Here is a 14,373-nt window from a genome sequence, read left to right as displayed (position 1 = left end):
AAGTGAAAATCAGATAAGCTGTAATAGTCAGATATGGCAGATGTTTTATTTCAAGTTGTTTATGCACAGGAACCTAAAAGACTTTCAACAACACAATGATTTATTTTTGTATTTTATTTTTTGAAATGTATAATAGGGAGCTCGTGGTGTAGCGCTGTGATATTGTTACTCTTCAGTGCTGCACTGGGGTGCAGTCATCTATGGCAAAGAGAGAGAAGGATTCTGTATACTTCAGAACTGTGTCGATCGGAGGACTGCGTGCGATGTGTCACGCATGACATTTCATAAATGCAGGAGCAAGTTGCGTCGGCATCGATCTGCATCGCCAGCAGTAGGAAAAGGGCTTCGGGGGAACCGAGCAGACAGCGAAATCAGCAGAGAGCGCAGCTCTCGGGACAGTCAGCAAAACCTGCACTGAGGTGGAGGAGATCGAGAAGGAGGAGGGAGAAAGGGGGAGGAGAGTGAAGGGGAAAGTCGAGTAAACTGGGGGAAGGGACCCGACTTTTTCCGGCTTTGCAGGGTCCCATGAAGAGAAGAGCGCTACCTGTCATCTCCCTCCGTCCTCTCTCATCTTATAGCTCTCAGGTCTGCGCCACACGAAAACCCGACACGACCTTGAGGACTGATGCTGCATGAGACAGGTAAGGGGCTTCGGCTGTTATCTCCCGTGCGCGTACCAGGTGCGATTTGGGAGTTTCATGGAATTCTGCATATGGCTTGCGTTTGATGTGTTTCTTAGTGTGGTATTTTCATGTTCACGACTATGTGAGTCTGTACCACGCAGCTGTGTAATGTAAATGTGCGTTAAAAAAACTCCTTTTTGCATGAGTGTGCATGTGAAGTGCACCGCTTTGGGGGTGACCTAAATCACTGGTGTGTGTGTGCGTGTTTGCCATGTATAGTGCAGCTCCGGTATCTGGCGTCCCTGAGAATGTTTGCTAGCCAGTGTATGTGCGGTGCAGATCCGGCGCACCTAAGTGCGTGTGTCATTTATGCGTTCACACGTGCATCTCACTTTATCTGAAGCGCACCTGACACACAGAGAGCTTCGGCGTGACTCGAGACTGTAGAGCTACACGCGATATGGACACTCGCCACAGTCTTGTGCCATAAGATACCCGTGGCAGACAGACTTCCATTTTAAGTGAAGCTTTACTCGCTTGGGTACAGGGCAGCAGCTGACAAACGCGTGCATGTCATTAGAGCTTATGATAAGTGAAAAGCTCCAGCTCGATTGTGCGAGTGGCTACATATTAGTAATCTCATCGCTCCAAAGGGCACCAGATTCGAGGCACTTGAGACTTCCGGATTGTGTGGATAGGTGGGTTCAGATCAGATCAGTAAGCGAGAGGGCATTTCGATGGACGGGCGCCCCCTTCCTATGTTGGCTCCTGCCTTAAGATCGACGAGGCCCGGCTAGGCTCCAATTCGCCGCAACCCTGAAAATAAAAAGGCAAAATACGTACCAATAAGACTCTTGGAATGTGCGTGTATGTCAGGTGCGATCGTGTTGACGTGTGTAAGCCTGTGTGCATGTGCCGCTTTGCGCGAGTTTCCATGCGTGCCAAATGTTGCATCTGCTTGTGCACGTGTGCACATTGAAATCTGCGGCAACTCTGCGGGGCAGCCTTCAAAAAGCGTTGTGCTGGAATGCAGGTAGAGAGCTCCGCTCGTGCTGCGCGTTTCTGGTGGATCCTCATGCACAAGTCTCTCAGAGCCGCAGCCGCAGCCTTATCTTGTGCGTTCCTGTTTGTGATCTTTCCTCAGATGCTGCACCACAAGTTCTGAAATACATTTAAACCTTCTGCTGCGTCCTCTTGCTGCAGTGCAGAACTGTTTGCATCTTCACTGACGCCTTTGCACGTGATCAGCAAGAATTTTAAGGTTTGAGGTATTTTATTTCTTAACGACTCGTTCCCACCAACTTATTTCTTTGTTAACCACTTTTCCCATATAGTCCCCTGGGAAGTCTGTTATCTAGGTATTTTACAGTGGAAGACATCACTGACAGTACTGCATGCCTCTTTAGAGGTTTACTGAATTTAAAACTGTCTTATGTTGCCTTATAAATACAAGCTTGACACCAGAGCGTTTTTTGGGGGGGTCGGGTTTGGGATGGGGGGTCGGTTGGCGGCTGGGTGGGCAGCATCTGGGCTTGAACCACTGCGTGGGAAAACTAGCAAGCAATGTCAAAGCGTAAGAGCCTTACACAAGAACAGTAAGTAGCGTGGATGTATGCAATAGGATTGTGAATGGATAGGCACAAAAAGAAACAGCACATGAGCTGTGGTTGCTTTCCCAGCAGAAAATATGACATTGGGCCAGTGTAGGCAAGCATATTGGCTCTGTGTGGGCAACCTACATTGGGCCAAATGAGATTTGCTCATCAGGGCAACATTACCGCCAAATCACTGGCCCAATGTGGGCAAAGACAGGGAGACCACATTTAGTCTTGAACCTGAAAAAAAATCCATACCTTACTGCTCCATCCATCCATTTTCTAGAAGCACTAATCAGGGCACCTGTCACAGAAAGCAATGGGCACAGGGAAGAGCAAACCCTGGGGAGGGCATCAGGCCATCAGAGCAAACACTCTGTCTCCCTCTCTCTCTCTCTCTCTCTCTCTCTCTCTCTCTCTCTCTCTCTCTCACACACACACACACACACATGCATACACACACACACACACACACACAGCATAGGGCCAGTTTAGCACCACCAGTCCACCTAACATGCATGATTTGGACGGTGGAAGGAAACAAACACAGACACAGGGAAACATGCAGACTCCACACAGAAGTTTCATTGAGGCAGCAATGCTATCACTACACCAACCCTTACTGGTCCTTTCCTTTATTTAAGTGTTAAATTGATGTGGCTTTAAATTATTTATTCTTACAAAGCACAAATGCCTTTGCATTTATTGGTACTAGTCCAGCTTTATTTGTTTGTTTGTTTGTTTGTTTATTTATTTATGCAGTGTTACAACTATAAACATGAAAGAATTATCAATAATATATAAAAAATAAAAAATGCAATTTTTAGCAAATGCTTTAGAAGTTGTTCAAATTATTATTTATACTTCTACCATCAAAAGCTGAAACCTACTGAAAATACTAATTCACTGTGTTATGTATTCTGCAACAACATTAAAAAATTGGAAACTATGGGGTACAAACCATCACTGTGCCAATGAGGGACTTACTGAGCTTGGACTGCCAGAGTTTAACCCACGCTGGGCCACTAGGGAACTTTGCTCAGGGGCTCCCTTTCAGCAGCTCCTACATTGGCCCAGCATGGTACTGGGTGTTCCCAAGCCCACACTGTCCATAGGCTGGCCACAGAGGGGCACTGTGCACGTGTTTGCTAGATCATTCCAAAAGATGGTGTATCACAAACATATTTAGAAATAAAACGTATTTAATTTTTCATTCCAAAAGATGGCACATCATAAATATTAAAACTGCTTTTACAAATACCATACCAAATGGTATATAACAGGCACACATATATATATATATATATATATATATATATATATATATATATATCCATCCATTTTCCAACCCGCTGAATTCGAACACAGGGTCACACGGGTCTGTTGGAGCCAATCCCAGCCAACACAGGGCACAAGACAGGAACCAATCCCGGGCAGGGTGCCAACCCACCGCAGGACACACACAAACACATCCACACACCAAGCACACACTAGGGCCAATTTAGAATCGCCAATCCAGCTAACCTGCATGTCTTTGGAAGGAAACCGGAGCACCCGGAGGAAACCCACGCAGACACGGGGAGAACATGCAAACTCCACGCAGGGAGGACCCGGGAAGCGAACCCAGGTCTCCTAACTGCAAGGCAGCGGCGCTACCACTGCGCCACCGTGTGTGACAATATATGTATAATATATAATATATATATATATTGAATTGAATATATAATATATATATATATATTGAATTGAATATATAATATATAAATATATATTTGATCCCCATAATGGGAAGCAACGGTGCATACACCTGATGAGCCTCAATTAGGGTGAAACATGTGTCATACATTGTTTGTGTTATTCATCAGATAATATATAACATGTCTATGATCTGCTTATTGCAACTGAGAGGTTGTGGCAGATGTTTGCCAACTGGCTGATCAACCACATCTGTTACCTAGTAGGTAACCACCCAAATAATCAGATTGTGATCAGACCTATGCATGTAATACCCAGATCTACATTCCGTCAAGTAATTGAACTAGCTGCTGTGAAGCAAAGACCGAGGCATCGTTTAAGCTGAGGTTAGATCCCCATAAGGGGAAGCAAAGGTGTGCACACCTGATGAGCCCCAAGTAGGGCGAAACACATATCATGTACTCTTTGTATTGTTTGGCAGGTACTGTATCACACTCATATATATATATATATATATATATATATATATATATATATATATATATATATATATATATATATATATATATATATATATATATATACACACATAAATATTAGTTCAATAAGCTTAAGGTGCATTATGGGTAAATTAATGTAAGGAATTATAAAGGAAAAGATTGAGCAACACATGTGGAAAACAGGAGTTCTACTGAACTGTCAGCATGTGTTCAGATGGGGAGGTCGTGTTTTACCAACATGAAGAAATTCTACGAAGAAGCAACAAAAGGATAAAGTCAGAGTGGTGCATATGATATTATTTATCTGGACTTCCAGAAAGTGTCTGATAAAGTGGCACACAAGAAGTTGGGCATCAGAAGTGGGAGCTCAGGGTCCTGTGTGTAGATGGGTGCAGAATTGGCTCAGAGGGTGATGGTGCGAGGAACCTTCTCTGAACTGACTGAGGTTAAGAGTGGTGACCCTCAGGGGTCAATGCTAGGACAGTTGCTATTTTTAATATATATATGATATGGATAAGAATATAAGTAACAAGCTGGTAAAGTTTACTGAGGATACCAAGATAGGTTGAAGGGCAGACAATCCTGCACTGAACTGTTATAAAGGGACTTGGACAGCATACAGACTTGGGCAGATTTATGGCAGATGAAATCTAATGACAGTAAATGTAAAATATTACATGAAGGAAGTAAAAATGTTGTATTTGAATACTCAATGGGAGTTCTGATACTTGAAAGTACACCTTTTGAGAAGAACCTGGGAGTCGATAGTGGACTTGTCATTATTTTACACCCAACCAGTGTACAGCAGCTGTCAAGAAAGCTTCTAGGATGTCAGGTTATGTACTGTAACCCGACGTGTAGAGCACACGTCAAGTGAAGTTAAGCTGAAGCTTTATAACACACTTGTGGGGTCTCACTTGGAGTACTGTGAGCAGCTTTGGTGTCCACATTACAAAAAAAGACATAGAAGAGCAAGAGAAATTTCAGAAAAGAGCGACTGGGCTGAATAGGATTGAGAGGTGAGCCAAGAGGAAACAATGAAGGAGCTGCGTCTTTTCAGTTTAAGCAAATTAACAGGGGATGTCAGTGAAGTGTTTACAATTAGTGAAATTATGAAAGGAATTAGTACAGTGGATCCCAGCTGTTACTTTAAAATGAAATCTGCAGCATGAAAATGGGGACACAGTTGGAAACTTGCAAAGAGCAAATTTTTGCACAAATGTCAGAAATGTTTTCTTCACACAGAGAACCAGAGACATATGGAATAAATTACCATGCAGGACTTTAGGAACTTTCAGATCTCGACGTATTTTTTATTTTGAAAATGCTAGTTGAAGAAATAGATGAGCTTGTTGGGCTGAATGGCCTGTTCTCATACCGGCTCTAATGTCCTAAAGAGAAGGAATGTGCAATGTCAAAGCCTAACTTAACAGCCATCAGCACACAGTGGCCCAAATTTTAAAAGCAAGGAGAGTAAGATCCTTCAACTATCTGTTTTAGAATAAAAGAGGGAAAGTAAGAGGGAAAATATTTTAGAATGTTATTCTGGCACCAAATTATTTTCATGAGGTATTTTCAGATAAAACTAATAAAAAACGAAACAAAAATATTTAAAAAATAAATTTTAAAAAGAAAAAATCATCAACAGGTTTACTTTTTTGCCTCTCAGAACTTTGGTCAGGTTATAAACTCACCTGTGGTTCAGATGGCCAACTCAGTAACTGCATGATGTTTGTATTACTTCATTACCAAACGACCTTTCTAAAACTATTTGTCAACAGCAATTTTCTGTTCAAGTGTGTAAAGTGTAGTAAATGTCTCTGCCAGTGCCTCAAAGAACGATTATATTTTCAAAAAGGATTTCTCATTGTGTGAATCTGAAGCGTCAGGTACGTTGGTGTCAACCAAATGCAAACACCTGAGACGTGAGCTGAAATGTTTTTCACTCGTGATCTACCGTCCATATGGCGTTTAATGCAAAGATTGTATTGAGCAGCACATTTCAACGTCAGGCTTTTGAATTCCATATATAAGCGCAATGAAAGCCAGCAGCGCATCATAACTGGGCAACATCTGCACCCCGGTGTTTCAGTTTGTGCTGTTAGATGAACTGCTGTGCACGTCTGTCGGTCTCAGTCACAATTATATTGAACTTGTCGTCACTTAACAACACACGGAAATTCTGTAATGTATCATCTGACACGTTTGCCTTGCGATCTAGAGATCAGGGAACCACTTCTTTGAAAGTTGCCGACCTCTCATTACGCCACGCACACATAGAAGTGGCATCAAAGTGTAGCGTTTTGCAGAATCCTCACCTTCGTATGCTTCATTAACACTAGCACTAACTGTAACACCTTCACTGTGCATTTCTGAAGAGCTGCCACTATTAAGCGCGACAGTTCATTTTCAGCTCTCCGCTGCAGCAGCCGCTGTGTTGACAGCCGCCCTCCGCTGCAGCAGCCGCTGTGTAGATAACCGCCCTCCGCCGTCATCTGCAGTTCACTGGAGACACGTAACTCGGGGACAACGCATGCGTGCGACCTGCGGTGGCTCATTTATCTCGGTGACGACGGTATAAAGAACGAAAGAGGACTCGATAGATTAGAGTAATGGAGAGAATATTTCTTTGAAAAGCAAAGGACAAATATTTGTTTATACATTTGCCCCAGTAGCTCACGGGGCGTTGCAGTGCATACGTCCAGCCATGGATCCCAGCATGATAAAGGTATCTGATAAAGATGTCATTTTTCACTGTAGCATAATGCTACAGATTCTGACCTTTAGGACTTCACTTTTCTGACATCCTGCGCATTTTTAGACACATTTGAATAAAATGCAAAAGAATCTATCTCTTCTTCCATCTGTCTACATGAAAGAACTTGCCTCCCCATGGCCAGATTTTATTGGTGTACTTATTCGTTAAGGAAATTGGTCAGGAAAGTTCAGACAGACAGAGGGTTTTTAAGTAATTAACATAAGTTGGGACACCTGTACAAATTGTAGGCTTCAACTTGCAAAGTTTAATTTACTTTAATTGTCACCTAACATCTGTAGGTTGTAACCTATTAGTTGTTCCCTGAAAAAGATCCATTTATATCATTCCTTTTTTCAGTTTTTGCTAACATAAACTTTAAATTTAAACCTCTGTTTACTGCTTACCTTTTCACCATTTTAAGTCATTCATTGTGTTTCAACTGATTAAATTTGAAGAAAAACCAGACAAACTGAGATAAAACTTTTGATGGTAGTGTATTTCAAATAGAGCTCCGTCTACAAATGTTAGAAATTTTAAAATGTCCAGTTAAAAACATTACCTGATTGTCTGATATCATTAATCTAAAAACTGTAATATTCTGTGTGACCTCGATTACGGATTCGTTTGCTATTTCAGATGTGCCTTTGGAAATGGTATTCCATGTTCAAGTTCAAGTTTATTGCCATATCTACATGGTACAATGAAATTCTTACTTGCGAGACCCCCCAGAAGAGTATCTGCCCCTGACTGCTAAGCTGATCCCCAGTGCAGGTTATTGAAATGCCGAAGGGATTTCTGAATCAAATCAGCAAGCTTACATGCACAAGGGTAGAATTCAACATAGAGTTTGACTCTGCAATAGGCACTTCTTTGAAAATGTTAATTTTTAGGAAATATGAACATTGTGAGGAACCAACTGGCATCCCTGCTGGGGTGAATCCTGTTCCCTTGCCTGGCCAGGATGCCATGGGAAAGAAAGATCAGTTGGGGAGTAGTGATATTCTGCATCTGTGTCACTACATGGTCACAGAAAGGCGCTGAAGCAGCAGCTACACCAGGGTTGGCATCTCCCAGCAACCACAGAGGAACACTCTGGTTGGGCTTGGGCACCTGGAATATCTGGCCAGTAGGTGACTGCCTGCTATGGGTGGAGCGTCCCCCCTGTGCACTGGGTGGCAGTATGTGGTCTGGTGAGCCCCAGTATGTATACCCACAGAGCAGCATGGGAGTTGGGGTCACAGGGGCCTGCTCTGCCAAGTTCTGTGGGTCCTGTATGGGGAGCTATTGGACACTGATGACAAAAAGAGTGCTGGGGTCCTGCCTGTCCCAAGAGTGCTTCCTGGTGGCAATAGGTTAAGCTCTTGAAGTACTCCCAGGTCCAGAGTTAAAAGACTTAGCCCAGATAGATAGTCGGGAGGATTTGGACAAGGCTTGTTGAGAAGAGTGGAAGGAGGAGGGAAATACACAGGGGAGAGAAACCATAGACTGTTCTTCTGTATATTGTGAAGCCTGTTGAGAGGTATTTACTTATTAATAAACTGTTATTTGCTTCCAGGACTTGGTGTTGTGGAATTGTATCTAAAGTTTGGAGTACTGCTCTGCCTCCTACTGGCCATAACTTCAATCAGCCATAAACCCTCTACAACCAATAAGTAACAACAGGACATCTATTGGTCCAATTTTGACATCACTTGAGGTGGAACATAATGTAGGCCAATCAATACTATTTGCGAACTTCCTTGCTGCAGGATGAGGAATGGGGGTGTGGTCAGATGTAAGCAGGGCTGGATGTCTGAGTGGAACCATTTTGCTTTCATGCTAAACCCTAATAGCACTAACTCTTAATCTTAATGTCTGTGCTAAAAGTGCACTGATGTAATGGCAAGAATATGATACTGCTGAATTATGGTACAACTGGAAACAGTATTTACCTTTTATGGTGAAAAATAAATAATACAATTATTCAGAAATTAAATAAACACAGAATGTCATGACTAGCAAATTGTTTAAATACACACCCAATGTGATAGGATCTTTCATCACACAGCGAGGAGGGGATTGCTGAATATGGGAGATGTCTGTCAATTGGCCCCACCCACATCAGGCTCCACCCCTTCCCATGCCCCTCAGTGATGATTAGTTGCACTGTCTGGGCTCAGTTTTTAACTGCAATGTGATAATGTAAATGTTATTCAAAAACAAACATGTATCTGATGTATTCTATTAATAGACGTAATTACATTCTATTACCAATGTTATTTTTGAAAATGATTCATTGTCACAAAAATATTTAATAATATGACATCTGTCTCTTTTGTGAAGTAAACAAACATAAATGAAAAACATTCCAATTTGCAAATTAGTCCCTGAGCGCTCTGGAATGTTACATCATGCCTACATTTTCTAACTTGTTTAGCAGTGATGAGCCAACCCCGCTGAATTTGTTTTTCCTCGAGTTCGGGGAAATCATGGAAAGGTAAGCAAATTTTGCTTTTGGGGAAGAAGAAACTGAACTAGTTTTGTGTGCATTATAACAATACAGTGGTCTTTCACATTAGATAAGATAAGGTTTGATAAACTTTATAAATCTCAAGTGGAACTGTAGATGCATACAACAGCAGAAACACACACACACACACAAAGATACAGACTGACAGGGCAAATAATGCAGTCAATCAATTTGTAAATAAATGATACATTTATATTTGTGCAGATATAGCAAATGAGAGTATGAGTATTTAGTTAGGGATGTCAGGAGGAAGCACTGAAGTGCCTGATTACAGTGGGCAGAAAAGACCCAAAAGGAGCATCTTAGGAGGAATGAGCCTGTGACTAAAAGAGCTCCAAGACAGCGCCTCTGGAGAGGATTTTTCATGAAGGCATCATCCTCTTTTCCACAAGAGCTTTCTGTGTGTCCAGGTTTAACCCTCTGATGGAGCAGATTTCTTTGTGTGAAACTCTAGTTGCTTCCGCAGGAGACCACGACATAGTATAATAACACTGGCTGTTATATAATGGCAGAAAATGTCAAGCAGTTTGCTAGACCCATGAAAAGATCTGAGTCTTCTCAAAAAGTCCAGTCTGCTCTGGCCCTGCTCTGGCACCATTGTGATGTCAGACTAGTCCAGTCCACTGTTCATGTAAACCCCCACATAGTAAGCAGTGTGGTACAGTCGGTTAAAGCTTTGGACTTCAAACCCTGAGGCTATGGGTTCAAATCCTGCCACTGACACTGTGTGACTCTGAGCTTGTGCTCCAATTGGAAAAAGAAAAGAAATGTAATCAATTGTATCTCAAATGTTGTAATTTGCTTTGGATGATGCCATCTGCCAAATAAATAAATGTAGATGTAAGTCTGCACCCCTCCACATTCTTCCCCTGGCTGGTCTGTGAGGCTTTTTGGCATGCTGGAAGCCCACCCTCAACTCTTTTGTCTTGCTGATGTTGAGTTGCAGGTGGTTCTCACAACACCTCAAGACAAAATCCTTCTCAAGCCTCCTGTACTCCAGGTAATCTCCATTATTAATGCAGCCAATGATGGAGGAGTCATCTGGCAAACGTTGGTATTGCACTGGAAGTCTGTTGTGTAGAGGCTGAACAGGAAGGTAGACAAGACAGTTCCCTGAATTGTTTCAGTATCACACACCACCATTTGTGACACACATTTTCTCGAGTCTCACAAACAGCTTTCTGTCAATCAGGTAGTCCATGATTTGAGAGATTGTAGGAGCATCAAGATTCTTAGCCTTGAGGTTTTTCCCCTGTTGAAGAGGCAGAATGGTGTTAAAGCTACTGGAAATGTCAAAGAACACAATCCTGACTGTAGTGCTGGCCTTTAAGTGTCTCTGAGGGTTAGGGAGGCGTCTGCCAGCTATGCTGGACTGATTATTGTGGCCTAAAATGTGACCTGAGCTGTGGGGCAGCAGTGCTCTAACCACTGCACCACTGTGTCTCCTTGAGACTTAAAATTAATAGAATTAAATATCAGAATGCTAAAATGTCTTGCTTACAGTGGCAACAGGAGCAGTAATCATGAATTCAATGAGGATTGGCCCCCACAAGCCAAGTGCTCATAAGAGTTACAGAAAACCAGAGGAAGTACAGTAGAGAGGGGCAGGGGAGAGACCCATCTAGTTCCTTGAATCAGCACTAAGGGGCTAGAAATCTCTGCTGCTCCTGGACTCATTCAATTTGACCCAACCTGCAGCACTGAAAGCCCACCCAGACAATAAGCTCTTCCAGTGTATAATGAGTAAGCTCACAGCTTTAACTCACCCTCATGGATCAGAACTCCATGGCGTCATCAGCGCACATACACACATGTGTACTAATGTACCCCAGGTAGTCACTTACCATCTTGTCCAGCTGCTAGCAGTGAAACCCCCCAACCATGTCTGAGTTGGTCGTTGAGGCTTGAAAACGTCTCTCCGCACATCCCTCAGATTACCATTACTGCTGCTGCAGCTCTGATGGACGTGTGGAGAGGTGACAGGGGGGAGTGGAGAGCGGTTAGGCCTCAACCAGCTTTCTGGTAAGGACAGAATGGAGACGGTGCATCCAGCTTTGGCTGCTACAGTTCTGCGATGTCACACTGGCCTTGTATAGCAATAAGAGTGCTGGAAAAAATTCACCTAAGCTGGTTTTGCAATGTTTTTTAGGGAAAAATTTGATGATTATGGACACTGGTGAAGCCAGAAAATTTGCTGCCAGAAACACTGGAAAATTTCACTAATCAACACTCTAGTTTAGATTTACATTCATTGAAGTCGGCACATGAATGGCACAACTGCATGCACAGCTTCGGTGGGACTCCTGCACCCCTGCTGCTCACAAATACTTCAATCTTACTCTTGCAGACCATGAGATGGATTTGTGTCTCCTGTCTGGCCGCCCTCCTAGCTCTGCCTGCTGCTGCATGGTTAGCTGAAACAGATAAAGGAAGAAAGAAAATTGTACATGTGATGGGTGAGTACAGCCTTCTGCCAGGGATCAATGTGTTCAAAAACTGCAAAGGGGGATGTTGGATTGTAGGAAACCGTTGGCCAAATGCATCATCTGGCACGTCACTGCCCAGTGCTGAGATCTGTAAAGAGTCAGCTCTTAAAGCTGAAATCAGACAGGATCAGACGCCTAAAGACGGCAACAGCTCTGTGGACTGCAAGATAACGTGAGTAAGACAGATGAGGCTCCATGGGTCAGAACGATGAAGTCTGTCAGAAGCAGATTGGTAAGAAAATCACAGATGTGGGATACTGAGAGGGGATTCTAAGAAAGTAAAACAGAAGAATTTTGAGAACAAGTCAACAGGCTTGTTCCTTTAAGGGGAGTGCATGCTGAAATCTGTCATTGTGCCTGTTTGCTTCAGAAAACCTCCTTTAGTACCTTAAAATATGTTAAACAAACATTTAATTAATTCAACTTGTATTGATCAGTTGTATTGAGGGTAAAGCTGATCTAAAGATGATACAAACCGAGACAAACGCACTGGGAGACCTGACTGTTGAATTAGTTGCTCCTCTCATTGTGATTTCATTGCATGTTTGAAAATGTCTAAAAATGCACAAAATCACAAATTCTTCGTATAGCAACAAGTCAACTTTTACCATACTCATCAACATTCGCCTATCTCTTAAAATCATGGTAGCGTCTTGGTCAGTGCTGTTGCGGGCAGCACCTGGAGTGGCTCAAGACCCCAATCCTGGCCTGGCAGTCCCTTTTGCTCCCACAGGTGCTGCAGGCAAAGGCTGAATGTGTAGCAGAGGACTGAATTTACTGTCTTTCTAGATTGGCTTCTGTCCTCCAGCTCTTGATTGCACTTTTCCGTGCCCCTCTTAACTCCATCTCAAATAGTGGCTCATGAGATCAATGCCTGCGAGTTTCAGGTCACGTTTTCAGACGTCTTTATAGCGTGTGGTTGGTCGTCCCTTCTGGCCCTGTCTAATGGCCATCGCACTACACGTAGCATCTATCTATCTATCTATCTATCTATCTATCTATCTATCTATCTATCTATCTATCTATCTATCTATCTATCTATCTATCTATCTATCTATCTATCTATCTATCTATCTATCTATCTATCTATCTATCTATCTATCTATCTATCTATCTATCTATCTATCTATCTTTTTCTTTTGGTGCACATGTCCTAGCCATCACAGTTGATGCTGACCGAGGAGGAGATGAATTCTCGCCAACCCGTTTCAACACTTCGACATTTGTTACTTTGTCACGCCATGTGATGCAGAGGATTTGCCTTAAGTAGTGAAGATGAAATCTTTCCAGGTGGTTCTCCTGCCTGGTGTAGGTTAAGCAGTATTCACTGCCATACAGTAGGGTACTAAGAACACATGCCCTGGCACACCTTAAGTTTGGTGTTCGAGGTGAGATGGATGTTATCCCACACTCTCTTATTAAATTTGGCCTTCGCACCAGCGGCCTTGTCAAGCGACAAATTGTTGGTAATTGTAGAGTCCAGGTAAGTGAAGTTGCCTGTCACTTCAAGCACTACATTGTCAATGCTGATTGATGGTGGTGTTGGGATGTCCTGACCCAAAGCGTTCGTTTCCTTGATGCTCTCTTGATAATATAATAATAACAATAATAAATATGCTGATTTGGAAAGCTGTGGCATAAAGAAATCGGACTTGAACTAAAACTGCAGGACTCCAGTGAATGATGTAATGAGAGACCGAATGAGGTAAACCTCAATGGGGAAGACTGAACAGCAGATGAGGACACTGCAGCAGACAAGTCAGGAAACCGAGAGCTGACAAGCTGTGTTTTGTAGCTTTACATCTTTTTGGATGTAAAGCTACAAAACACTGACAGAAAATTCCAATGTCTGATTACTCATTGTTAACACAGTCTGGAAGCAGATAAGATCAGAATCCAAGGAAGCATGCAGAGCCGATAAAAACTATTCACCACTCTGTTGGAAGTTCTCACATTTCATTGTTATACAACATTGAATCACAGTGGATTTTAATTTGTTTATTTTTTTTTGACACTGATCAACAGAAAAAGACTCTTTAATGTCAAAATGAAACAGATATAAGCAAAGTGGTCTCAATTAATTATAAATATAAAAGACAAAATAATTGATCACATCAGCATTCACCCAATTTAGCAGATGTGCTTTTGGCAGCCATGACAGCCTTGAGTCTGTGTGCCCAGCTTTGCACAACTCCATACTGCCATTT

The 14,373-nt window shown here is 42.5% G+C and overlaps 1 protein-coding gene across 3 annotated transcripts in view; it reads left to right on the top strand.

The window, feature by feature from the left end:
* The first annotated feature begins 230 nt into the window (after positions 1 to 230).
* Positions 231 to 14,373, top strand: part of hapln4 (hyaluronan and proteoglycan link protein 4) — a 34,818-nt gene continuing 20,675 nt past the window's right edge. Inside the window, exons 1-3 of one of the 3 annotated variants that reach the window (XM_028814689.2) lie at positions 231 to 641; positions 1,768 to 1,884; positions 12,028 to 12,136. In XM_028814689.2, the coding sequence (XP_028670522.1) occupies positions 12,031 to 12,136 (106 nt within the window). In that variant the 5' untranslated portion in view covers positions 231 to 641; positions 1,768 to 1,884; positions 12,028 to 12,030. Of the gene's footprint in view, positions 642 to 1,767; positions 1,892 to 12,027; positions 12,137 to 14,373 lie in introns of all 3 variants that reach the window. The other 2 variants (XM_028814690.2, XM_028814688.2) reach the window with 2 other exon arrangements.

The sequence above is a fragment of the Erpetoichthys calabaricus genome, chromosome 12 (assembly GCF_900747795.2).
Source record: "Erpetoichthys calabaricus chromosome 12, fErpCal1.3, whole genome shotgun sequence".
Taxonomy (NCBI): domain Eukaryota; kingdom Metazoa; phylum Chordata; class Cladistia; order Polypteriformes; family Polypteridae; genus Erpetoichthys; species Erpetoichthys calabaricus.
Note: the sequence above shows the minus strand (reverse complement) of the source record. Positions and strands in the feature narration are given on the sequence as shown.